At 48.2% G+C, this 26733-nt stretch overlaps 1 protein-coding gene across 2 annotated transcripts in view; it reads left to right on the top strand.

Annotated features, from left to right (window-relative positions):
- Positions 1-13715: 13715 nt before the first annotated feature.
- TWF2 (twinfilin actin binding protein 2) overlaps positions 13716-26733 on the top strand; it is a 73703-nt gene continuing 60685 nt past the window's right edge. For both annotated transcript variants that reach the window (XM_034777455.1, XM_034777454.1), the window contains exon 1: positions 13716-13857. In XM_034777455.1, the coding sequence (XP_034633346.1) occupies positions 13833-13857 (25 nt within the window). In that variant the 5' untranslated portion in view covers positions 13716-13832. The remainder of the gene's footprint in view (positions 13858-26733) is intronic.

Genomic DNA, 26733 nt, shown 5'->3' with positions numbered 1-26733 from the left:
ACCCTGGGTTTAGCAGGCCAATGCTCAAACCATTGAGCTATCCCTCCCCCCTCTGAACAAACATGGGGAGGGGCAGTCCCTACCCCAAAGGGTTTACAATCTAAACAGGACAGACAGGGGGACTGTTTCAGTGCTAGCCATGTTAGTCTGTATCAGCAAAAACAAGGAGTCCTTGTGGCACCGTAGAGACTAAGGCCTGGTCTACACTACGAGTTTAGGTCGACTTTAGCAGTGTTAAATCGAATTAAGCCTGGACAAGTTCACACGACGAAGCCCTTTCTTTCGATTTAAAGGGCCCTTTAAACCGGTTTCTTTACTCCACCTCCGACGAGGGGATTAGTGATAAAATCGGACTTAGCGGGTCAGAATTGCGGTAGTGTGGATGGAATTCGACGTTATTGGCCTCCGGGAGCTATCCCACAGTGCTTCATTGTGACCACTCTGGACAGCACTTTCAACTCAGATGCACTGACCAGGCAGACAGGAAAAGCCCCATGAACGTTTGAATTTCATTTCCTGTTTGCCCAGCGTTGAGAGCACAGGTGACCATGCAGAGCTCATCAGCACAGGTAACTGTGATGGAGTCCCAGGATCGCAAAAGAGCTCCAGCATGGACCGAACAGGAGGTACGGGATCTGCTCGCCATTTGGGGAGATGAATCAGTGCTAGCTGAACTCCGTAGCAGTAAACGAAATGGCAAAACATTATAAAAGGTCTCCAAAGCCATGAAGGACAGAGGCTATAACAGGGACGCACAGCAGTGCTGCATGAAAATTAAGGAGCTAAGGCAAGCCTACCACAAAGCCAGAGAGGCAAACAGAAGGTCCGGGGCAGAGCCGCAAAGATGCCGCTTCTACGCAGAGCTGCATGCCATGCTAGGGGGTGCAGCCACCACTACCTCCACCGTGTGCTATGACTCCTTCACTGGAGAAACACACAGGGAAGTGGGTTCGGGGTACGAGGAAGATGATGATGAAGATAATGTAGATGGCTCACAGCAGCAAGGAAGCGGAGAAACCGGTTTCCCCAACAGCCAGGATATGTTTATCACCCTGGACCTGGAGCCACTAACCCCCGAACTCACCCAAGGCGTGCTCCCAGACCCTGAGGGCACACAGGGGACCTCTGGTGAGTGTACCTTTGTAAATATTACACATGGTTTAAAAGCAAGCGTGTTTAATGATTAATGATTAATTTGCCCTGGCAATCGCGGCCAGTACAGCTACTGGAAAAATCTGTTAACATGTATGGGGATGGAGCGGAAATCCTCCAGGGACATCTCCAGAAAGTTCTCCTTCATGTACTCCCAAAGCCTTTGCAAAAGGTTTCTGAGGAGGGCTGCCTTATCCCGTCCGCCATGGTAGGATACTTTACCACGCCAGGCCAGTAGCACGTAGTCTGGAATCATTGCATAACAAAGCATGGCAGCGAATGGTCCTGGTGTTTGCTGGCATGCAGACACCATCCATTCCTTATCGCTCTTTGTTATCCTCAGGAGAGTGATATCATTCACGGTCACTGGTTGAAATGGAGCGATTTTATTAAGGGGACATTCAGAGGTGCCCCTTCCTGCTCTGCTGAACAGAAATGTTCCCCGCTGTTAGCCACGCGGTGGGGGGAGGGGTGAAGTGATCATCCCCGATAATTGGGTGTCGGGGGGAGAGGGGTTAGTTGGGTTTGTGCTGCATGTTAACCCGGAAACCCTCCTTTTACATTGCAAACCCATTTTAAATGGCCAACCCAATGGGTGCTTGGTATGGGAAATGAGGGCGTTACTGTTTGAAACCATTCCCACATGTTAAGAAGGTTAAAAAAGCCAAAAGACTGTGGCTTACCATGGCTGCCTGCAAGCCGAAATCTGTTGCCTGGCACTGCATGAGTGATCTCTCACACCAAACCGGCAGGCCCTCAATATAAGAGGAAAAATGCGACCTTGTAACGAAAGCACATGTGCTGTGTAATGTGAACAGCAAAATTTAACGTGAAAGAGTGTACCCATTGTTCTCTAAAATGTGTCTTTTTTTAACCACCTCTCCCTTCTCCTCCACCAGCTGCAAATGTTTCTCCTTCACAGACGCTAGTGAAGATTAGAAGGAGAAAACGGTGGACTCGGGATGATATGTTCCCGGAGCTCCAGATGTCCTCCCACGCTGAAAGAGCACAGCAGAATGCGTGGAGGTAGTTAATGTCAGACTACAGAAAAGCACAGTATGAATGAGAGGAGAGGTGGCGGGCTGAATCGCGGGATGAACAGAGCAAGTGGCGGGCTGAAGATGATAGGTGGCGTCAGCTTGCAGACAGAAGGCAAGAGTCGATGTTCCGGCTGCTGGAGCATCAAACTGATATGCTCCAGCGTATGGTTGAGCTGCAGAAAAGGCAGCAGGAGCAGAGACCGCCGCTACAGCCCCTGTGTAACCAACAGCCCTCCTCCCCAAGTTCCACAGCCTCCTCACCCAGATGCCCAAGAACACGGTGGGGGGGCCTCCGGCCACCCAGTCACTCCACCACAGATGATTGCCTGAGCATCAGAAGGCTGGCCTTCAATAACAGTTAAAGTTTTAAACTGCAGTGTGTCCTTTTCCTTCCCTCCTCCCCCACCCATCCCGGGCTACCTTGGCAATTATCCCCCTAGTTGTGTGATGAATTAATAAAGAATGCATTAATGTGAAGTAACAATGACTTTATTGCCTCTGCAAGCGGTGCTCGAAGGGGGGAGGGGAGGGTGGGGTGGTTGGTTTACAGGGAAGTAGAGTGAACCGGGTGTGGGGGGGCGGAGGGTTCATCAAGGAGAAACAAACAGAAGTTTCACACCGTAGCCTGGCCAGTCACAAAACTCGTTTTCAAAGCTTCTCTGATGCACACCGCGCCCTGCTGTGCTCTTCTAACCGCCCTGGTGTCTGGCTGCGCGTAATCAGCGGCCAGGTGATTTGCCTCAACCTCCCACCCCGCCATAAATGTCTCCCCCTTTCTCTCACAGATATTGTGGAGCACACAGCAAGCAGCAATAACAATGGGGATATTCTTTTCGTTGAGGTCTGAGCGAGTCAGTAAGCTGCGCCAGCGAGCTTTTAAACATCCAAATGCACATTCCACCACCATTCGGCACTTGCTCAGCCTGTAGTTGAACAAGTCCTGACTACTGTCCAGGCTGCCTGTGTACGGCTTCATGAGCCATGGCATTAAGGGGTAGGCTGGGTCCCCAAGGATCACGATAGGCATTTCAACATCCCCAACAGTTATTTTCTGGTCCGGGAAGAAAGTCCCTTCCTCCAGCTTTCGAAACAGACCAGAGTGCCTGAAGATGCGAGCATCGTGTACCTTTCCCGGCCATCCCACGTTGATGTTGGTGAAACGTCCCTTGTGATCCACCAGGGCTTGCAGCAGCATTGAAAAGTACCCCTTGCGGTTTATGTACTCGGTGGCTTGGTGCTCCGGTGCCAAGATAGGGATATGGGTTCCGTTTATCGCCACACCACAGTTTGGGAATCCCATTGCAGCAAAGCCATCCACTATGGCCTGCACGTTTCCCAGAGTCACTACCCTTGATATCACCAGGTCTTTCATTGCCCTGGCAACTTGGATCACAGCAGCCCCCACAGTAGTTTGCCCACTCCAAATTGATTCCCGACTGACCGGTAGCTGTCTGGCGTTGCAAGCTTCCACAGGGCTATCGCCACTTGCTTCTCAACTGTGAGGGCTGCTCTCATCCTGGTATTCTGGTGATTCAGGGCAGGGGAAAGCAAGTCACAAAGTTCCATGAAAGTGCCCTTACACATGCGAAAGTTTCGCAGCCATTGGGAATCGTCCCTCACCTGCAGCACGATGTGGTCCCACCAGTCTGTCTTGTTTCCCGGGCCCAGAATCGGCGTTCCACGGCATGAACCTGCCCCAGTAACACCATGATTTGCACATTGCTGGGGCCTGTGCCTTGTGAGAGGTCTATGTCCATGTCAATTTCCTCATCACTCTCGTCGCCGCGCTGCAATCGCCTCCTCGGCTGGTCCTGGTTTTGCTTTGGCATGTCCTGGCTCTGCATATACTCCAGGACAATGCGCGTGGTGTTCATAGTGCTCATAATTGCCGCGGTGATCTGAGCGGGCTCCATGATCCCACTGCTATGGCGTCTGGTCTGAAAAAAGGCGCGAAACTAGTATCTGACGGACGGAGGGAGGGAGGGAGGGAGGGGCGAGTGACGACATGGCATACAGGTACAGGGAATTAAAATCAACAAAGGTGGCTGTGCATCAGGGAGAAACACAAACAACTGTCACACAGAATGGCCTCCCCCCCCCAAAGATTGAATTAAAAACCCTGGGTTTAGCAGGCCGTTGATTTCACGGAGGGAGGGGGAAGCAAATGAATACAGAACAAATCTATTTTTTACATCTTAAGCTGGCAGACGACGGTGCAGCATGACTGATAGCCCTCAGCATCTTCTGGGTGCTTCTCAGAAAATACTGGGCGCTTGGCAGAAAATAGCATACTACGACTGATAGCCATCATCGTCGAGACAGTTCGATAGGATTGAGCATGTCTGCCCAGGTGCCCATGATTGACAGCCACTGCAGTACGATGACGACGGATACCAATCGTAATATACCATCTTCTACCAAAAGGCAAGGGGCTGCTGCTGTGTGCCATGCAGCCCTACGTCTGCCAGCCCCACGTCTGCCAGCACCCAGATCGCCGATGAAGGCTACTAGTCATACTGCACCATCTACTGCCAAAAGGCAATTAGCTGTTGCTGTGTAGCAATGCAGTACCACGTCTGCCGGCACCCAGAGGACATATGGTGACAGTGAGCTGAGCTGAGCTGAGCTGAGCGGGCTCCATGCTTGGCGTGGTATGTTGTCTGCACAGGTAACCCAGGTAAAAAGGTGCGAATCGATTGTCTGCCGTTGCCCTGACGGAGGGGGAGGTGCCTGACGACATGTACCCAGAACCCCCCGCGACACTGTTTTGCATCATTCAGGCATTGGGATCTCAACCCAGAATTCCAATGGGCGGCGGCAACTGCGGGAACTGTGGGATAGCTACCCACAGTGTAATGCTCTGGAAGTCGACGCTAGCCTCGGTACTGTGGATGCGGTCCGCCGACTTAATGCACTTAGAGCATTTTATGTGGGGACACACACAATCGGCTGTATACAACCGATTTCTATAAAACTGGCTTCTATAAATTCGACCTAATTTTGTAGTGTAGACATACCCTAACACAAATTTAACAAAAGGGGAGTGTTGTTATCTCCATTATGCAGCTGGGGAACTGAGGTCCAGCGAGAAAGGAAGTGACTTGCCCACCCAGGAATCAAACCTGAATCTCTTGAGTCCTAGTCCAGTGCTCTAATCATTGAGCAGACTTCCTTGGTCCTGGTGATACTTGACACTGCAGGGAACAGTAGGACAGCTGTTTTCCTGATGGCTAGTAAAGATGATGTCAAAGTCACACATTTAAGGCACCGTACAAACTTGAGCAACCACTGAAGGACAAAACCAGAACGAAAGAGGTCCTTGGCATAGGTTAGAAAAGGACAGTGGTCTGATCACAGGACTGTGAGTCAGCAACTCCTGAGGCTAGCGCTAGCTCTGACACTGACTACGTCTATGGCCTTGGGTAAAGTCATTTAATAAAAGGGCAAATTAAAATTAAATAGGCCTCTGACCCTCCAAAACTACTGGATCTCCCCAAAGCCCTGAGCAATTTCTTTCACTCCCACACTGCTTGCTCTTCTCTGGTCTCCTACACAAAGCTTTCCACCCCACGTCTACAGTCTTTCCTTCCCCAGCCCAGAGAACATATCGGTTTCTCGTTAACTCGTGGCTGTGTGGGTTCCAGCCAGATTTCCAGGCCTGGATCTCTTAGTGCCCAATCCTGCTGCATTGCAGGATTCCGTTCCGGCTCTGAATCTGTTGCATTGTCCTGTCTGTGCCGCCCCCATGGAGATAATATTTACCATCCTACCTCACGGGACTGGAGGGTTGTGAGGATTAAGTCATGTCTGTAAAGTTATCTAAGTGCTAAGCATTGTCACCAGATCTGACATAGATGCCTCCCTCAGTTGTTGAATGCCCGTGTTTCCCAAGAGCATTTGTTATGATTCCCACCATGGAAAATGGGGCAGTTAATACACATTTGGGGTTGTGCATTTTCATTACCTACTAGACCAGCAGTCCCCACCTGTGGCCCCCAGAGCACTCAATAATGGCCTATGGAAAACTGGCTGATGATGTGGCACTGGCTTGTCTTCCTCCTTGGCCTTGTCTTCATCACTAGCCTATTTTTACCTAGAGTTTATTGAGTGCTGATTAATGTGAGATACTTATCCCACTTGTGAAGGCTAGTGTAGACATGTCCCCACGCATGATTTCCTGTGCAATCCTGGCCATAGAACTTCACTCAGTAGTTCCTCTTTCAAGCCCAATACATCTCCATCTCCTGGGGTGGAGTCCTGGCCCCCATAAAGTCAATGGGAGTTTTGCCATTGACTTCAGTTCCACTAGGATATTACCCCTTGCCTCTTGTTGCTTTTCCAGGCTTCAAGAAGAAACAGCTGAAAACAAGGAGTTTGGCATTGTCTTCACTTGGACAGAAGCTGTATTGCCGAGAGTTTGCCACAACACCGTGCAACTTAAAATTACAACTGCCTTGTCTTCACTAGGATTGTGACATTGGTTAAAAATACCCCTTTTTCCGAGTGAAGGCACAGCCTAGATGATCACACTCGTCCTGGGCCTCCAAAGTACCCTAATTGTGAGCTCATCTGTAAAAAGTATGTGAACGTTCATACGAGATCACAATAGCCTATAATAACAAATGTAGATGGGAAAAAGTGCTAAAAAAGAGACAGAAGGACTGAATTAATCCAAACCAAAGGCCAACGGATATAATTCAAGCCATGTTAAGATCATGCCTGGTAAACAAGAACAGTGTAAGACCGGAAATCAATAAACCAAAATTGCTGTGTCAGAAATTAGGCCTAATTGGTGAACAAAGCAATGAGGGGCTGAGCTATTCCATCCATCACTCCCATTTGGGGTCCCCAAAAAGGACTTTTGGGGGAAATCTGGCTACTGCAGTGCTGAGTGACTGAGAGACAAGAGAAGGAGCGAGCTTCACACAGGGGACCCCGGGATCCAGCATAACACCATTGTGCAGGGGCGACTCTATGTATTTTGCCACCCCAAGCATGGCAGTCAGGCAGCTTTCGGTGGCATGCCTGCAGGAGGTCCGCTGGTAACGCAGACTCGGCGGCATGCCCGCGGGAGGTCCGACAGTCCCGCGCTTTCAGCGTACCCACCACTGAATTGCCGCTGAAACTGCGGGACCAGCGGACCTCCCGCAGGCATGCCGCCGAAGGCAGCGTGACTGCCTCCCTCACGGCGACCGGCAGGCTGCCCCCTGCGGCTTGCCGCCCCAGGCATGCGCTTGGTGCACTGGTGCCTGGAGCCCGCCCCTGCCATTGTGCCTTCTTTGTCCTAATCCTGGGAGCTGTCCTGAGCAGAGCAGGCCAGACAGAGGGACTCAGATGACATTATCACCTCCACTGGCTCTGACTAAATCCCAACTGCCACCTTAGACATGAGACTTTGTCTCCCCCATATGTCCCTTTCCTTCATACCTTATTTCTTCTCTTTCCTACCCCTCTCCTTTTTCCTTCTACCTAATCCAAGTTTGTCTTAGTCAGCCAAGACTGTATACACCTCTACCCCGATATAACGCTGTCCTTGGGAGCTAAAAAATCTTACCGCGTTATAGGTGAAACTGCGTTATATCGAACTTGCTTTGATCCGCCGGAGTGCACAGCCCCGCCCCCTCACTGCTTTACTGTGTTATATCCGAATTCGTATTATATTGGGTCACGTTATATCAGGTTAGAGGTGTATTTTGCAGCACCGATGTAAGCTTGTGACCAGAAAGGCAGCTCAATGCAATGATTCCAACAGCCAGATGCTGGTACCAGTTTGCCAGGTCTTGCGGTGGCTAATAAGACTGTGTGCTGGGCCCAAACTTTTCAGCAGTGAGATTGCAATGGAATGTCGACATCAAAGACAGAACTGGATTTTCTATCCCTGCTGTTCCTTTCTCTCCCCTTTTGTGTGTTTACTAATGTCTCTTTGCCCCCGAAAGGACATCTCCAAGAAGCCAATATAAATGATTGGGCTACACCAGAGAACGGGACTGGGACCAGACCAGTCCAAGATTGGGGGAGAGCAAAGGCTGCTCTGGGTGTTGCTGTGATACATGTACTAAAAATAATTATTTTGATGAAACCTAAAAGCAGAAGTGAAACTTGTGAGGGCTGGGGCGAGAATGATGAAACACAGAGGCTTGCAGTTTATATTTGTATTGTTCCTAGAGGTGCATGAAAGCCCACCAAAATAAAAAGATTCAATTAAAGAGACATGTCGGATAATTTTGCATCCAGATGTAGGGTTTGAGCTAAATGCTGACATCAGCTCTTGCAAACATTTTCCTATTTGGAAGTAAACCATGCTCTTGTTTAGCTTGACATTTCCTCTCACAACCCCAAGGTAACCACTCTGGTAGGACCAGGAAGTGAAAGTGTCTATTGGCAAAAAGGGAAACTCTTTTCACTGTCCAAGTTGAGTCAAGAGCAGAAAACAAATGGTGAAAAGCACATTGGATTATACAAATTCTTTCTGTTTGACTTCTTCCAGGTGTTGGTGGTAATGCAGCAGAGAAGGATGCTTGTTTGATTATGGTAGTGAGGCAGTGTACAGATACCCAATGAGCGCCAGAGAGCTAGGCGCTATACAGGCACACAATAAAAAGATAATCCCTGTTCCTTTGTTTTTGTCACCTGTGTAAGTATTAATTTGTATGCAGTGTAAGTGTTGCTGTGTTAATCCAAGGATATTAGAGAGACAAGATGGTGAGATAATATCTTTTATTGGACTGTTGATGAGGTCAGAATCGCTGTGTAAGCTGGAAAGCTTGTGTTTCTCACCAACCAAAGTTGGTCCAATAAAAGGTATTACCTCACCCACCTTGTCTCTCTAAGTATTAATTTGGTAATTTACTGAATTAAGCTAAACTGGTATAAGGGCAAGGGCTTAAAATGGTTTAAGTGCATCTACATTGCGGTTTCAGCAGTTTAACTGAATCTATTTCAAATCCATTTGGTTCCACTAGTGGAAGTTTTCTAATACAGACAAGGCCTCTGTGAAGTTCCTCTTCTTTCCCATGTCCCTTCCCTCACATTCTTCCATGGAAGAGAGTAATCTGTCTTGTGACTTCCAACCTGTTCCTTAAGGAGCAAAGCTGGTGTCACTGCCAGTAGGTGGTGCTAGCTGATTTGAGCATCTTTATGCTGTTCATTCAGGGAGAGCAAAGAACCTGCTCTGCCTGCAGTGGGTTTTTCTGGAGGTGAAGATGAAGGGAGTGGGAGAGAAGCGGCAAACTGCATGTTGTGCTCTAAGATTTGGCCTTTCTACGTTTTAGGGAAGAGAGAGTCTCCTTCGTACACCCATATTATGCAGTTCTGGTCACCCCATCTCAAAAAAGATACGTTAGAATTGGAAAAGGGTACAGAAAGGGGCAAAAAAAAATGATTAGGGGTATGGAACAGCTTCCATATGAAGAGAGATTAAAAAGACTGGGACTTCTCATGTTGGAAAAGAGATGACTAAGGTGGGATATGATAGAGGTCTATAAAATCATGACTCATGTGAACAAAGTGAACAAGGAAGAGTTATTTACTCCTTCACATAACACAAGAACCAGGGCTCACCCAATGAAATTAACAGGCAGCAGGTTTAAAACAAACAAAAGGAAGTACTGGTTCACAAAATGTACAGTCAACCTGTGGAACTCATTGCCAGCGGATGCTGTGAAGGCCAAGATTATAACAGGATTCAAAAAAGAACTAGATAAGTTCATGGAGGATAAGTCCATCAATGGCTATTAGCCAAAGATGGTCAGGGATGCAAGCCTATGTTCTGTGTGCCCCTAGCCTCTGATTTCCAGAAGCTGGGAGTTTACCTGGATCATTGGTCTGACCCAGTATGGCTGTTCTTATGTCCCCTTTTTTTCCAGTGTTCTCCTTGTCCTATGTCTTCCTACAACTTCTCTTGACACCATATTGCCCTGGCAGGATTACTCAACTGCCCTTCTCTGCCTCCCTCATACACTATCTCTTTTGCCCTCTGTTTCCAGCCTCCTCTACTTAGGAATCTTAGTTAGGGTCTCTCCTCAGACTCTTCATCTCCTTATCTAGGCCAAAGACAGATCTATCCATGTTGGTAAGGCAAAAAGCCTGAAAAATGTGGCTACAATACAGATTAAATCTGCATGCAATATGCATAAATGTTAAAGGGAGTGTCCTACTGGACCCCTCTCCCTATCAAAATCCACCAGCTCCTCTCAATTCCATCCCAACTCTCCATCACTGCCCTTAGGTCACCCACTTGGGGGAGAAGCTTGAGTCAACACCTCCTGCTGCTACTCTGCCCTCCTTCTCCTCCTGTGCCCCTGTTCCCCCTCTGCTGCTGCTCTTTCTCCACAACCTCCACTTCAGGATGAAATGTGTATGGAACATGCACAGACATCTGCCAGTCTGCCCCACAACTTAATCAATTTCCCTCCCAAAGCTAGCAATGCTCCCCAGTATCCCCATAGCACCCTGTCATGCTTCTTCCTTTCCCCTGAGCCTAGCCAATCTTCCTCTGCATGCCAGTACTTCAGAGGTGCTTTCCCCACCTTGGGGCTCAGAGATCCGGCTCCTGCTCCCACCTTTGCTCAGTTCATACCAAGTCTCTGATGGGAGGAGTTAAAGGCAGGGAGGGCACTGATTGCCTGGCAGAGGAAGGCGTGACAGATGCATCAAGCCATGCCCCCTCTGGCAGCCAGCTATAAAAGTTGGAGCAGAGGCAGAAGGGGCTGCAAGGCTAGAGGTCAGGTAGGAGGGGATGTGTAAGCATGCCAGGCATCAGGATTGAAATGCTTAGGTTCCCTGGAGCCACAGGTGTGAGGGATTGACTCAGTTCTCATAAGTAGGTGTCTTCAACCCTGTGATGTGCTGGAGGAGATTAATCAAGCCACAAGTTATCTAAGGAAGGAGAAAGACACCTGGGTTGGCACCTGGTCAGTAGAGGGCCCAGTGTGACACTCAGCAATCAGGACCAGGAAGGGTTACAATGAGCATCCAGATAGAGGCTGCAAAGGGAAGAGCAAGGAACAATCTCTGAGAGGCAGCAGCAGCTAGAACCCCAGAGGGTCAGAGCCAGGAGTGGTCATGAGCTGGTCCACAGCAGGACTGAGAAGGGGAGAAGAGCAGCTCAGCTGTGTAACCGCCCAGTGGATCTGGAGAAGTCAAGGTCAAGGATGTGGTGGTAGGATCAGGAAAGTCAGGGTAGGAGCCTGTAGGTAAAACTGGCACTGAAGCAACCCCAGCTGGCAGGATGTGCAGTCACAGGTGGCTAGCAATGCCAAGGGAAGGCCTTGTGAAAACAGCACTCCTCCCAGAATCTAAAATAGCAGCTGCATATAAAAGCTTTATGGGGAGAAGAGTCTCTGGAAACCAGGCAGGGGAGGCTCAGGGATGGGGTATCTGACACTTTTAACGGTGCTGCCGCTAGCAAAGACTGCTGGGCACTTACAGGGACTATTTTAGAGGGGGATTTACCCAACCCAGGGTTGGAAGTGGGCACTTCAGGCCAGATGCTGGGGCAGGAGGGTGTAGCTGTAACTCTCCTCTCTATCCAGGAGAAGCCCCCAAACGTGGTTCCATTGGGACCAATGCTGGGAGCTCAGGTGATGATGTGATAGCCTCCATGTGTCACCAGGTGGTTAGAGCAAGAGATCAGCCCAAGCAGTGCTGGGACGAGGGAGGCAAGCAGGCAGGACACTGACTTGCACGGGGTGCAGTGCAGCTGTGCTGCTGGGCTTTTTCTTTTTCCTTTACTCTGATTGGCCATCCTCTTTATTTTGCTCGCTGGTTGCCTGGATGGTGGGGTTGGGGTCTTTTTGCTTGGCCGAGGGGGCAGCGCTGAAAACATTTTTCACCCTGGGTAGCAATTCAGCTACGGCTGATCCTCAGGCGAGGCCTCTGAGGCCAGTTTGTTTGCTCTCCAAGAGAGGGCTGGACTTGAAGAGGCACCTTTGGGACTGGCCCTGTGGGTCAAGGTTTCCGTATTATTAGGCAGCACCCAGTGGGGTCTACTGAGGGCTATAATAAGGCTGGGATGTTGGTTCACTTTTTCTACTGGTCCCACCATAGCGAAGCTCTCCTGTCAATGCTGCAGATGTCCAAGTTCAGTGGGCACTGATCCGGGGTACAGCCTATTGGGCCTGGCTTCAGCCTCCCAGTGCCCCTTCACCTGAGCAGGTGTGGGGCAGGATCTGAGCAGAAGCATGGCCTAGTGTGTAGGGCACCCACCTGGGACTTGAGAACCTGCGGATCAATTTCTGGCTCTGCCAGGCACGTGCCAGCTCCAGTGTTGGTCTCTATTCGCGGGTGAGCGTGGGACAGGGGCTGGCTGTGACAAGATGTGTGTACAGCGCCCAGCACAGTGTGGGGCAGGAGCTGTGACAAGATGTGTGTGCAGCGCCCAGCACAGCATGGGGCAGGGGCTATGACGAAGTGTGCATACAGAGCCTAGCAGAGCGTGGGGCAGGAGCTGTGTGACAAGGTGTGTGTACAGCGCCCAGCACAGCATGCAGGGGGCTAGCTGGGACAAGGTGTGTGTACTGTGCGCAGCACAGCATGCGGCAGGGGCTGGGCAAGATGTGTGTACAGTGCTGAGCACAGTGTGGGAGAAGGGCTGGAGCAGGGAGTACCCAGCATGATGCGGGGGAGGGGCTGTGACGAGTTGTTTGTGCAGCGCCCAGCATGGGGCGGGGCAGGGATGAGGTGTGTGTGCAGCGCCCAGCACACTGCAGGTGAGGGGCTGTGATGAGGTGTGTGTGCAGAGCCTAGCAGAGCGTGGGGAAGGGGCTGGGACAAGGTGTGTCTATAGCGCCTGGAACGGTGTGGGGAAGGGGCTGTGACAAGGTACATACAGCGCCTAGCACAGGGTGGGGTGGAGGCTGTGTCACAAGGTGTGTTTACAGCGCCCAGCACAGCATCTGGCAGGGGCTATCTGGGACAAGGTGTGTGTACAGGGCCCAGCACAGCACGGGGCAGACGCTGTGACAAGAGGTGTGTACAGCGCCCAGCACAGCATGGGGCAAGGGCTGTCTGGGACAGGTGTGTGTACAGTGCCTAGCACAGCGTGCAGGGGGCTAGCTGGGACAAGGTGTGTGTACAGCGTCTAGCACAGCATGCAGGGGGCTAGCTGGGACAAGGTGTGTGTGCAGCACCCAGCACAGTGTGAGGGAGGGGCTGGGACGAGGTGCGTATGCAGCGCCCAGCATGGGGCAGGGCAAGAGCTGGTACGAGGTGCGTGTGCAGCGCCTAGCACGGTGCGGGGGAGGGGCTGGGACGAAGTGTGTGTGCAACACCCAGCACGAGGCGGGGCAGGGGCTGGGAGTGGGACGAGGTGTTTGTACAGCGCCCAGCACAGCCCATCCCCCCAGCTGGCACGAGGCCGTTCCCCGTGTACCGGGGCCCCGTAGGGCCCACGCCCAGTTGGCTAAGCGAGCCCGGGTGCTCCGCCCATAGCGGCCCTGCCAGCGGCGCAGCCCCCGCAACGCCGAAGGCTCCCCGGGTCTCTGGGCTGTGCAGGGTCCTCGCCCCTCGCGGAGCCCAGCCAGGCCCCGCCCCGCAGAGGCGGCGGAACCCGGAAGCAGGCGGTGCTTCTGCCAGAGCCGTTTCCTGCCCGGGACGCAGCGGCCAGGGCGGGAGCGGAGCCGAGCCGAGCCGAGCGGAGCCATGGCTCACCAGACCGGCATCCACGGTAAGGGCGGCGGGGCCGCTCGCCCAGCCGGAACCTTCTGTCACCGCGCGGACCGGGCCGCAATACCCGTCCGGGCCGGACCTCCCCGTCCCCTTCCCCGCCCCCCGGATCTCCCCTGGCCCTGCCTGCGCTGTCGCGCCCCCCAGCGCCCAGCCTACTCTCTCCCTTATTGATGCACTTATAGCGGGACCCTGTGGAGCCTGGAGCAGGACCTCTGCCCTAGGAGGTTGCATGTCTCCTCGACACACCTGGCTCCCCATGTGCCCTAGGTACTTACTGCCCGACCCACAGCAGCGCCCCTTCTCGGGATCTTGGCCCTATACAGCCCGTAGACCTACAGCAACAGATGTCCCTGGGGAGGTTGTGTATCCCACTTGGTCCTCCTACAGGCAGTCACGTTTCTGCTGTTTAGTAGTTGTATTGCGGTAATGCCTGGGAGCCCCAGATGTAGACCAGGACCCCCCTGTGACAGGCGCTGTACAGATACAGACTAAAGAGAGTCCTTGCCCCAAAGCGCTTACAAGCCAAGTACAGAGCGTGTATGTGCTGCGTTGTCTGCACTGGCATCTTGCTTTTATATTCTTGGACATGTGTATGTAGTAGTAACCCCCCCCTGCTGGACTTTATCCCCTGAGCCCTGAACCCACTGAACCTAACTGACCCCACCATGTGAGGGTCACCCTATCCCCATTACCCAGCCCGCTTACTTATACCCATGACTGTCTGTACTTTCTGTATGAGTGATGGACCCTCACTGCTTGTTGGCTGTATCTTGATCCCGCCCACCATTTACCCTCCCCATTGGGGACATTGCAGTCTGTATATATTATGTGTGCTGCCCAACCCCAAAATACTAGCATCCCCCTATACTCTGTATGTTACCCCCAATGACCAATAATTGACTCTTCAAATTTTATGTATCATTTATTTTTTTTAAATATTTTCTAATAAAATTTTTAATCTCTGCTCTATAGCCTATAGACTTGATGGCTTAAACATCTAGCCTATCACCAAGCCTTCAGCACCTTCCCTTCTACAGCACTGAGCTTGGTATGGCTGCAGGATCTTCTCTCCTATGGTTTCTATAAATGTTCCCTGCCAATATTTGGTTCTATAGAAAATGAGTGCAAATGCAGCCTATAGATATCCTAGTGTCCTGTCTTTGTGCTTAGTAAGCTGTTTATCAGTAACTTTGTCCATCTGAAATGTTCTTGCTTTTCCTTTGCTGCTCCATTATCTCATAACAACACGTTTAGCTCTGCAGTGTGAATCATAATCTCAGGAACCATTTCCCTTCCTGCAAAGCAGGCGGCTGCTTGATTTGTGTGTGCATGTGTGTCTCATTTTTTAACGTGGTCCCACAAAAGTCTAGTTGAAGCTTAAATAGCATCCATGTGTTTAGATTTACTTGGGTCTCATTTCAACTCTAGATGCGTCATGGCTGTGAAAGTTTGAAGAGAGTGCAGAGTTTGATCCAGAACTAAAGGCAGTAGTGCCATGCTAATGTTGGGATGGAGGGCAGGGGAGGAGTTGAAATATTCATCTCCCATACCTTTTATTGTTCTCTTATTTGTAACATTTTACAAAGAACTGCCATGGAGCAGACAGGCACGTAAAGCCAGACTTGATGATAAATGCCTTACATCTCTTAAAACTGCATGAGACACTGTCCCAGCAGGGTCACTTAAAGATCCACTAATATCTAATCAGGCCCAGAATGTTGGGGTCTTATGTGCTGTGGAAATTGGGGAGGGACATCTTCCTTAAAGTGACACCACCCCATAGAGACCCCAGAATGCCCTTCTTTGTCTAACTCTCTCACAGAACCCTGAATGCCCCTTGTGTCCACATATACCCCGACAACCTTCTGACTGCTCTCACTCACATCCCAGCAGCTCTGATGTACATCCAACTCACTGCTTCCCCCAGTTCCTCAGCTCACCAGCCACAGGCTCCAACACTCCCATCTAGTGTCTGGGATTCACTGGGGTCCTTCATGATCAGCACTCTGCAGCCCTCCCAGACTAGGGGAGCTCCTCCCAATCCTGGATGCCTAGCTCTGCTCGCTCACATTGCCTGCCTGGTACTCCCATGGCCCACACTGCTCTGGTTTGGCCCAGCTATCCATCTGTTCCACAGTCAACCTATGGAACTCTTTGCCAGAGGATGTTGTGAAGGCCAAGACTATAACAGGGTTCAAAAAAGAACTAGATAAATTAATGAAGGATAGGTCCATCGATGGCTATTAGCCAGGATGGGCAGTGATGGTGTCTCTAGCTTCTGTTTGCCAGAAGTTGGGAATGGGTGATGGGGTGGATCACTTGATGATTACCTGTTTTGTTCATTCTCTCTGGGGCACTTGGCATTGGCCACTGTCGGAAGACAGGATACTGTGCTAGATGGACCTTTGGTCTGACCCAATATGGCCGTTCTTATGTCCATGGTGTTGCGTCCTTGAGTGTTTAAAAACTTGGCTAAATCAGAACACTGTTATTACTGTTGGAAACAATCACTGCATTGGTTGTCTATGCTACTAATACAAATATTCTAGCATGGACAGCTCTCGATGGCAGAGAGCAGTGCACTGGTATGGTGGTTTTATAATCTACAGGAAGCCCTTAGATCAGCTATTCAGCTGTACAAGTTTGGGCAAATCACATCCCTCCAAAGCAGATCCCAGTCCAGAATGGGCATTAACAACTGAGAATGCAATCAAAAGATAAATTTGTGGCTGTGTCACTGTGTCCCTAGTTGCTGAGGCTATCTGTCTTGAGGCCAACCAAACATTCCATGGGGCCAGCCAGAGTTAACCTCCTGGATTTCAGGTGTATTCCTGGTCCTTTGATGATAAGTCCCATCCCAGTTGATAGAACAAAGGCTCCAACCAGATATTCTAGAAACTTTGTTCCAAAGTTCTTTACACTACTGTTTAAGTGCCAACTGTGTGTTCACCTGTTACAGATTTGCAGTTGCCTCTGGGGGGAACATGACCACCAATCTGCAACCGCAAACCTACACAGTTTTTTGTTTGTTTTAGCAAGAGGAAGGAATGCCTTCCCCTGGATTTCAGTTGGAGGAATTTCAATAGTCAGAATATAGTTCCTTAAATTAGAATTTGGTCATTACTTTGGAGTTACCAGCCCTATTCTAGCACAAAGTGCCATGGATCTTTAATGAGCATGTGTGGTCAGGGTATTGGTTTTGTCTCCCCTCCACTACCACAGTGCCCCCTAACACGGCTGTGGAGCCCTGGTGCCGTATTTATTTCAAGGGAAGCATTCTAAGTATCACCCCCATGTCCCCTAGAATTTCCTTGGAGGCATCTCCAAGTCCTGACTAGCCTGAGGGTGCAGCTGTTTATTGGAATTTAGTAAGAATTACCTTTTTAATGTCCTCTAGAACTTCTTTGGAAGCAGCTGACTCTTCTTGAATGAATAAGGTAGCTTCAGAAAGAATAGCCAGACAATTGAGGGGGGGTAGCTAAATGAGCCATGGGAGGTGATGGTAATTGTACTCGGATTTAAGAGTCCTAACTGTGGGGCTTTTCATTACTTTATATTGTTTTTCTACCTGGTAACTAACTTACAATATTAATCAAGACTTAAAATGTTGCATAAATTAAGCAACACCGTCAATATGAGAGCATAGAAGTTAGAGACGCAACCTCTGAGGTCATCTTGCTCATCCCCTTGGACAAGGCACGGTTGTTCTCTAAAGTATATACTTCAGTGTTTTGTCCAGTCTGATTTTAGTGAATCAAGCGGTGATGCTTCTTCCACTACCCTGGATAGACTGGGCAATATAATAGATCTCAGTAATACTGAATGTATCCTTATATTAAACATATTATTGTGATCTTTTTGCAAGTGTGTTCAATTTATGGTCACTGTTACTTAGTGGCTTAACCACTTTCTTCCTGTATGAACTTCTGTTACTCAAGGACAAAGCCAAGAATGGCCTCTCCCTTTGTATGCTTCAGAAAGAGCTGTACTGAGAAATGGTTATTGAGAGTATTACATGTTTGTCACTCTAGGCTCTCCTGATGCAATGATCTGTGACTCATTATATTGGATCTCAGCATTCTGGCATAACCATCAATGTTCTTATCCCGTGACTAGGACATTCCTCTTTGTCCTGGGCTATCCACGGTGCTCTGCCAGAGTGCTGCCTCCATCTGGAATAAAAGGGGAGTCCATGGCCAATCCAGTCCTATACATCTCTGCTAAGGCTGCCAACCCTGGTGTGAATTTAGATGCTGGATCTCTGCTACCAGAAACAGAAGTGAAACCCATCAGCTCACTTCTTAAAAGTCAGTAAGCAGCCATCAGACAGTAATGAGTTGCAGCCATTATGGGCTGAATTTGAGCTGATGATCTGGGTGGGGAGGGGGAGGAGAAGCTCTATATCCCATGTCATGTGCACAGCATTGTAATGTAGCCCAGTAGGTCACAGAAATAAAGAAAAATACAAGAGTAGATTAAGCCTAGCACCTCCTCCCCCTTCTCTTATTCTTTCAACTCTCAGACCAGGTGCATTCTTCATTGGGCAGAATAGAGTTAATTCCAAAGTTAGTCCTTCTTATTCTGCCTCCCCGCCCCCGAAATCTCTCCGGCATTGGTGTGGTCAGCCAGTGACGTTCCTGAGAAGTGACTCATAGTGCCTGCCGTTACAGTCAGCCATGAACCTGATGCTGTTTTGGTCTCTCTCCAGGGCAATGCACATCATCACTTCCTGTCTTCCTTACAACCCAGTTACACACCCTTTCCCTCATCAACCTGTAAGTTAACAGGAAGGAGGTTTGAATTTCTTTTTAAGTAATTGCAGCACCACAGTGACAGAGGAGATCAGTGGGTAGAACCCCTTTGTATTCCACCAAGTTTAACTTTATCTAGTCAGTAGCTTATGGTGGTGCAGCTGCCTGCCTCTAGCACTGTCTGGCCTGGGGAAAGCTAGCCTGGTTTAAAATTTCCCTGGTAGGATTTAGCTGTGAGAGTGAAATCTGGGTTAGCGCCTCCAGATTGTCCCACCAGGAACCAAATCAGAATCATGTTTGAGACTTGTTAAGGGAGATCGTTTCAGATGTTATTGTGGGACAAGCTTGTAGTGTGGTTTCAAAAGTGAATTGTGTGGATGCAGACTGTGCTACTGAACTTCCAACGGCGTTCTTTACCCCAGTGTAGAAGGTGGCAGAGTGGGAAAGGTTTAGCGCTCTCTGTCCATTGCAGGCTAAAGCACCCAGTGCCATTTGACCTGAGCCTTCGTCTGTCCTTTGGGAGGCAGTAAATGACGGTTGGATCCATGCACATTCAGTGCTTCATGTTGAAGCTTCCTGGAGATACAGTTCCTTTTTAAATATAAATCTGCTTATCAAATGCCTAAGACACCGAGCTCAGGCTGTGGCAGTTCTTTAAGGAAATCTGCTGAGTGTGTTTCAGATCTTTTTGTCCTCTACTGTTGTGAAGAGACTTCCCATCATGGTAGTATTATTGTCATCTTTTTTTCTCCTGTAAAGAATGGATAATGTCATATCAGAAATGGCAATGGCTTGAATCTGATTCCAGTGTTGCCTTCTATTGTGATGTCTGAGGCTGGTAATTGCAAGGAAGGAGGAATTTTCTAGATCCTCCCTGTTCTTGGAATGTTTTCGGTTTGGCCTTCGCGGTAAGGGGCAGCTCTTCAAAGTACTGCTATAGGATAGGTGTCAGCCAGCTCAGGACAGGCTACAAACAGCCAGCTAGCAATGGCCAGTTGGTACCAGATTAGACTAATTCAGGATGCCCACACTGTCCAGAACAGAATAACTGGTGATGCCACACCCTGACCTTACTTTCCGTTGTGACCCCTTTGGTCCACTCATGGTTTTCCTCATATATGCTGTATGGAAAGATGAACAGATATGTGGGATCCTAAGTGCCAGGCTGGCTTAGTGGAAAATCATTTTCCCAGTGCTTAACTCAGCACTTGTGTCTTCAGCTCTCCTTTGTGGGGACTCCAGGATTCAGGTGCCACCTTTACCTGCCCTGTTGCCTAGTCCCAGATTTATAGGCATGACTTTTCAGTCTGGCAGGACACAGCAGTTGGGGCAAGGCTCTGAGCCAGGGCCAAATACTAGCAGAGCAGAAAGCATGAAGTGACATGAGAATAATTTCTTCAAGGTAGGTAAAACTTTTCAGGGCCTCCGTTCCCTGATTCACCATGTCTAATATCTAAAAATCGGCACTGATACAAGGTGCCAGCTCAGTAGGCTTGTGTGAGGCGGCTCTAAATTTGTGTCTGCAAGGAAGGAGAGCAGAGAGACATGTCTGCATATAAGGAATGCTGCAGAAATAATGGCGTATGTAGATATGTTTTGTTTTGTAGCTGAGGATAACTTTCCTCCTCTGATCCCATTGGGTTTCACAGTGACCTTTTCCAAGTGCTTGCTCTTGCAGTACCTGCCTTGCTGAAACAATAGATGCTACTTTGTTTACTCCACAGTCAATGCCTGCTAATTAGAGGACAGGGTTGGGCTGTCCAGATGGCACAGAGTAAATAAGAAAAGATTTCTTATTACAGGATTCAGATAATCCATTGGACTTCATTTGTGACTCGTTTTATGGAAATTCCACATGAGGGCTTGAGGAGGAAGTGACAATTAAATACAGCCTGACGGGGTGGTCAGTTTGAAGTAAAAGCAGCCTAGCTGGGTGTCCTGGAAGAAAGAGAGTCCTTTGAGTTTTCCATTGCTGACTTTTCAAGAAGTTTGACCTCATCTTGAATCTGGGGCTACCTCCCTGGTTTTATGAAGCTGTGGCTATATAAGTTTGTCTCACTTTAATTGTCCCTTGTTAATGGGAACCTGCCGGTCATTAAAGTGACCTACTTGGAGTGTCTAGCTTCTTATCAGGTTAGAAATCACATGCAAACTTTAAAGAGTGAGATACGTAACCACTGGAATAGCTTATCAAGGGATGTGGTGGATTCTCCATCATGGCAATTCTTAAATCCAGATGGGATGTCTTTCTTAAAAGCGCAGACAGAAGTTATGGGTTTGATGCAGAAATTACTAGGAGAAATTCTGTGGTCTGTGCTATGCAGGAAGCTCAGACTAGATGTTCTTTTATGCTTTAAAATCTGTGGATCTTATGTATCTTACTAAAAGAGACGATAGCTTTCAGATAGGACTTGATCCAAAGCCCACTGATGTCCTGGGAGGCTTTCCATCGACGTCACTGGGTTTTGAAAGAGGCTCTAACATACACTGACCTGAACACAGCATATTTTCCCTTCCCCAATTTTTACTCTTTAAGGGGGACTGAAAATGCAGATTTAATCCCAGAGTGAACACACTTCCCTAGAAACTGCTGCAACTGTGGCATGTGATCAGTTTTGCGGTGAAAGACCAATGGAAGTGAAAAGGAAGCAAGCAGAGAGAATTAGATGGCCTCCCCCGTGGCTGCTGGTTCCTGTTCCTGTGTCAGTCCCCCTCTCCACCACCTCACTGATGTCCATCTAAACAGTAGCTTTCATAGATGCTGTACGAGCCTGCAGGACTAAAACCTGGGACTGTGGGCATTCTGGGCTGCCAGCACTTCTGTGTTGTCACCAGAACCTCAAACTGGGTTTCTGCTGGGGGACCCTGTGAGGCTAGACACTGCAGGAAGTACCACCCAGTGGAGCCTCTGTAGTGGGCCCCTGCAGCCCACTTATTGGCCCATGGCAGTATACAAACCAGGAAGCCATCTCAGGGAGCTGTCTGAGCAATGATGCAGACTGCCTGCTTGCTTCTGCTCCAGACCTTTCCTTGCCATGAACCCCTGACTCTGGATCTGCAACTCCTCTCTTGATCGCAACTTGGTAACTGACCCGTGCACGTGGGCCACCCATGGCCAGGCCCTGATAGATGCTGAGAGGACTTGCAAGTTCAAATGGCTCTTCAGGTCCACTGACATGCACCGCCTGGCAGTTAGAAATGACTATAGAGCTCTTTAATGCATAAGAAATTCTGGTGGCCATATTCTCCACCAATAGATTCAAGTGATTCCCATGGATTTCAGTGGGACTTACTCCTGTCCTAGTGGGGGAGAACAGGGCCCCAGGAGTAGTAAGCTGAAAGACTGTATGTGAATTAAGTCCAGCATTGACACCTGGCTCTATTTATATACATGGCTGCAAGAGAATGTTGTAAAGCTCTGAGATCCAACCCTGTTTTCTTTATTGGGAGGGAGGAAAAAGGAAAACTAAAAAGAACAAACCCACCAAAGAATGGGTTAGGGAAACAAAGTGAAGGAAAAGAATGGAAGAAACCAAGACGGAATAAAGGGACAAGGACCATACTGTATTTTAACCAATCGTCATATGGTTGCTCTGTATAAATGCATCAGAGGGGTAAACACCAGGGAGGAAGAGGAATTATTTAAATTAAGGGCCAATGTTGGCACAAAGACAAATAGATGTAGCTGGCCATCAATAAGTTTAGGCTTGAAATTAGACAAAGATTAGTAACCATCAGAGGAGTGAAGTTCTGGAACAGCCTTCCCAGGGGAGCAGTGTGGGCAAAAAATCTAACTTGTTTCAAGACTCAGCTTGATAAATTTATGGAGGGGATGGTATGATGAGATTGCCAACAGTGGCATGTGGCCCATCCACTACTACTATTAGTAAACCTCTCCAGTGGCTGGAGATGGGACACCAGATGGGGAGGGCTCTGAGTTTCTACAGGTATTTGGGGTCAGGAAGGAATTTTTGTCTACATCTGATTGGCAGAAACCATTGGCTTTTTTGGCTTCCTCTGGAGTGTTGGGCATGAGTCACTACCTGGTTTGAATTAGAGTAAAATGGTGGATTCTCTGTAACTTGAAATCTTCAAGATTTGAGCACTTCAGTAACTTAGCCAGAGGCTTTTTGGCCTATTACAGGAGTGGGTTCGTGAAGTTCTGTGGCCTGCAGTGTGCAGGAGGACAGATTAAATGATCACCACGGTCCCTTCTGGACTTAGTCTTTGAGTCTATGCTAACTGCTTGTGCACTGCTGAGAATATCACAGACTTTGTTTCCCATCTCATTGTACCAAAACTCTCAGTGTTCATGGGCAGATCAGAGACTTCAACCCATGGACCTTGAAAACTTCGCAAAATACTCTGTTGCAAAAAGGCGCTTCTCAGGAATCTCTCCTCCCGTTGCTTGCTATAAATGTAACATGACTGGCACATCCTTTCCCTTACTTAAGGGCATGGCATGTCCGTGTATGTTCAGTGCTGGGTTTCTGTTTTCAAGAGGTCATGATGGATATGCTGGAGGGCTGTAAAGAAGGACTAACCTGTCTGGTATAAACTGTACTCTGAAGCACCCTCTGACAGTGGAGCAGTCAGTCATAGTCAAGATGGAGTGGAGAGCACTTCCTCTTGTCTGCTCATAGTGAAAAGGAGAAGTTGATTGACTTCAGCTTTCCAGTCTAGTCAAAGCACTCTTGTTTTAATCATGTATAGTAGTATCTTGTACTTCCTCTATTCTCAGCCATAGGAATTTGGGTTTTGGGGAAGGGAGTGTTCTCATCAGTTGATAGAATACAGAGTCTGCTGTTCCCTGTGGTGGGGGTGGACAGTGCAGTGACAGATCTGTGTATGGATCCAGGATTATAACAACAGATTGCTTCAGGCAAACTAGGAAAAATCCTAGGAAAGCCAGTCTGAACAAGTGAAACAGAATTGCTTACTGCCTGCCAGACAAGTTGCTGACCAGCAAATTAAAATCCTTGTTACGATTTCCAAGCAGAGCGTGTGACTTGAGGCAGCAAATGAAAATTAGTCCATTGCTTTCCTCTTGTAAACATCTCCAAGTGGCAGAAGTAAGGAGTCCTTCATGTGTCCAGCCAGTGAATTTGCCACATTCCTCATCTGACGACTCCTGCCTTTTCGGAAGCATGCATGGGGCTAATTATTTGTCAGTGCTCCCCATAATGCAGCGTGGTCTTGGTTACAAGGAAACTGAGGCAAGAGGCTAATTTTTTAACTTTAGCTGAAAAATGCATGTGCTGTGCATTGAAGGCACAAAGCATAAATCGGGATAACATCTTCTCTTTTTGGATCAGAAATACGGCAAATATACAACACAACTTGCTTTGGCTACAGAATAAATCTGGGTCATCTATATCTTCTTGTTTTGAAAACAAACTTGAGATCTAGGTTGTCCTTAGGTAAGTCACAAAATGTAGAAGCTGGCTACAGTTTGGGATTGAGGTACATTGACAGATCTGTATGTGGAAGGATTTGTGACGGGTTGGATCACAGAAACCCCCCTGGGAGCTGCCACCAGATGTGCAAAGACTACCCCTGCTTCTGTTTTCCCTGCTAGCTCAGTACTCCAGCACCCTGTCTTGCTGAGCCCGACACTCCCGTCTGGCTCCAGACACAGATCCAGGGTCTGGATCACTTGTCCCAAAGCTGCAAGTTTACCTGAAAACAGCTCACAGTAGTGTGCTTGTCCTTAGCACTCAGATGCCCAGAAATTGTTCGCCCTCTATAACACTGATAGAGAGATATGCACAGTTGTTTGCTCCCCCAGGTATTAATATATACTCTGAGTAAATTACTAAATAAAAAGTGATTTTATTAAATACAGAAAATAGGATTTAAGTGGTTCCAAGTAGTAACAGACAGAACAAAGTAAGTCACCAAGCAAAATAAAATAAAATGCGCAAATCTATGTCTAATCAAACTAAATACAGATAATCTCACCCTCAGAGATGTTTCAGTAAGTTTTTCTCAGACTGGACACCTTCCAGGCCTGGGCACAATTCTTTCCCCTGGTACAGCTCTTGTTGCAGCTCAGGTGATAGCTAGGGGATTCTTCATGATGGTTCCTCTCCCCCCTTGTTCTCTTCCACCCCTTTATATATCTTTTGCATAAGGCGGGAACCCTTTGTTCCTCTGGGTTTCCACCCCTCCCCCCACCCCACTGGAAAAGCACCAGGTTAAAGATGGATTCCAGTTCAGGTGACATGATCACATGTCACTGCAAGACTTCATTACTCACTTGCCAGCACACACATATACAGGAAGACTCACAGGTAAATACAGCCATCTGCAGACAATGGGAGTCATCAAGATTCCAAACCATCCTTAATGGCCCACACTTTACATAATTACAATAGGCCCTTGGAGTTATATTTCATATTTCTAGTTTTAGATACAAGAGTGGTACATTTATACAAATAGCATGATCACACTCAGTAGATTATAAACTTTGTAATGATACCTAACAAGAGATCTTTTGCATGAAGCATATTCCAGTTACATTATATTCACTTATCATATTTTTATAAAACCATATAAACTGCACAACGTCACAGGATTCATGTGGTTTGCCATTGAGGGTGAGTTGCAAGTTGCCTCTGAGGGGCAGTGACGTATCTGTGTGGGAAACTTGCACAGTTCCTTTAGTGCAATGAAGTGTCTGCTCTTCTCAGTCATTCTTAATCCAAGCTCTAAATCGCTGCAAATTGAAATGAGACTATCTCTTCAGAGAAGTCTGGAGGATGATATCTCATAATAGCTTGCAAGCCCAGTGTATCGCAGAGAAAAGGAACAGTTTTGTTTATGGACCTCCTTGGTGTGCGTTAGAAAAACACAAGAATGGCTGGTGACATGGATGGATGTTCTCATGTAGTTCACATGGCAGGAGCTGTGACAGGTGCTCCTTGTGGTCAGAACATACAAATAGGTCAGCTGCGGTCTTCAAATGTGAAGCTGACTTGTTGCTAGGGAAGGGTCCCATATTGATAGCTCTGAAGCCCGAGGTCCCTCCCTGCCCACAGAATAGGGATAACAAGTAAGTCCTGGGTGCCTGACACCTGATCCAGAGCTCCCAGTCAGTTCTTGACAATCAGGAGATTTGGGAGGGAGAATGGCTAGCAACCGATGAGATTGTTTTACAGGGTTGGAGTTCAGGCAGTAATGTATATACTGGGGCGACTTCTTTGCTCTTCTCTGAAGCTGTCTCATTAGGCCTGTGTTTGAGACAGCATGGGTCTGTCTTGTAATCTCTCTCCATTCCCCAACAAACACAATACAGATGCTATAGTGAGTGTGACTGAGCCCCGATGAAGGTTGTGTGGGCCAGACTAGTGTCTTGTGTCAGGCAACTGAGGAAAAGTGGAACTAATTCTGATTGGAAAAGAGGATGAGTTGAGGTGACAGGGCTTTCAGAATTTATGCAAGGGAAAGCTAGTCATTTAGTGGTAAATAGTTCCTAAACCAGTCACCTGCTGTGAATTAGGGATGTGATTTGTAAGTCAGGAAAGGAGCTGTATGTATATGAGATAATAGAAAAAAAATAGGACCAAACTTCATGGAAAATTCAAGAGTTTTCATTCTTTTCTTCGTCACAGATTTTTTTTCAATTTGCTGCTGTATTTTTTGTTGTATTTTATTTTCAAAATCAGTAGTTTTCTAAAAGGAAAACGTTTTTTACTTTGGTGAGCTTAAACATCAAATGGGATTTTTTCAATCCGAACTGTCAATATGAAAGCACTGAGTTGAAATAGCATTTTACAGAGTGAACAGGCAATATTTCTGTTGTTGAGTTACATTGCAAAATTTTGAAAAATGGAAAACTTGCAAAAATCCTGGTTTTGAAAAAAGGCCCTTCTTGAGGAAAGTACTTTTCTTTCAAAAAATGTTGACGAGCCCTAGTAAATGTTAAACTTGGGCAGAACTGTTCACACAAAGGGTTTGCCTTCACTGCAGAATTAGCATGAGCTCTTACCCGGGTGTTGCCCCTACCCCGTTCCCCTACAGTCATCTCTCTTATCTAAGATAAGTGGTGCTTTACACCCAGGCTAGCTGGTCCAGTTGGGGGTGTGGGCTAGAGCTTGGGTTCTGCTTTCACTCACTTTGCA

The sequence above is a fragment of the Trachemys scripta genome, chromosome 7, assembly GCF_013100865.1.
Source record: "Trachemys scripta elegans isolate TJP31775 chromosome 7, CAS_Tse_1.0, whole genome shotgun sequence".
Classification (NCBI taxonomy): Eukaryota; Metazoa; Chordata; order Testudines; family Emydidae; genus Trachemys; species Trachemys scripta.
Note: the sequence above shows the minus strand (reverse complement) of the source record. Positions and strands in the feature narration are given on the sequence as shown.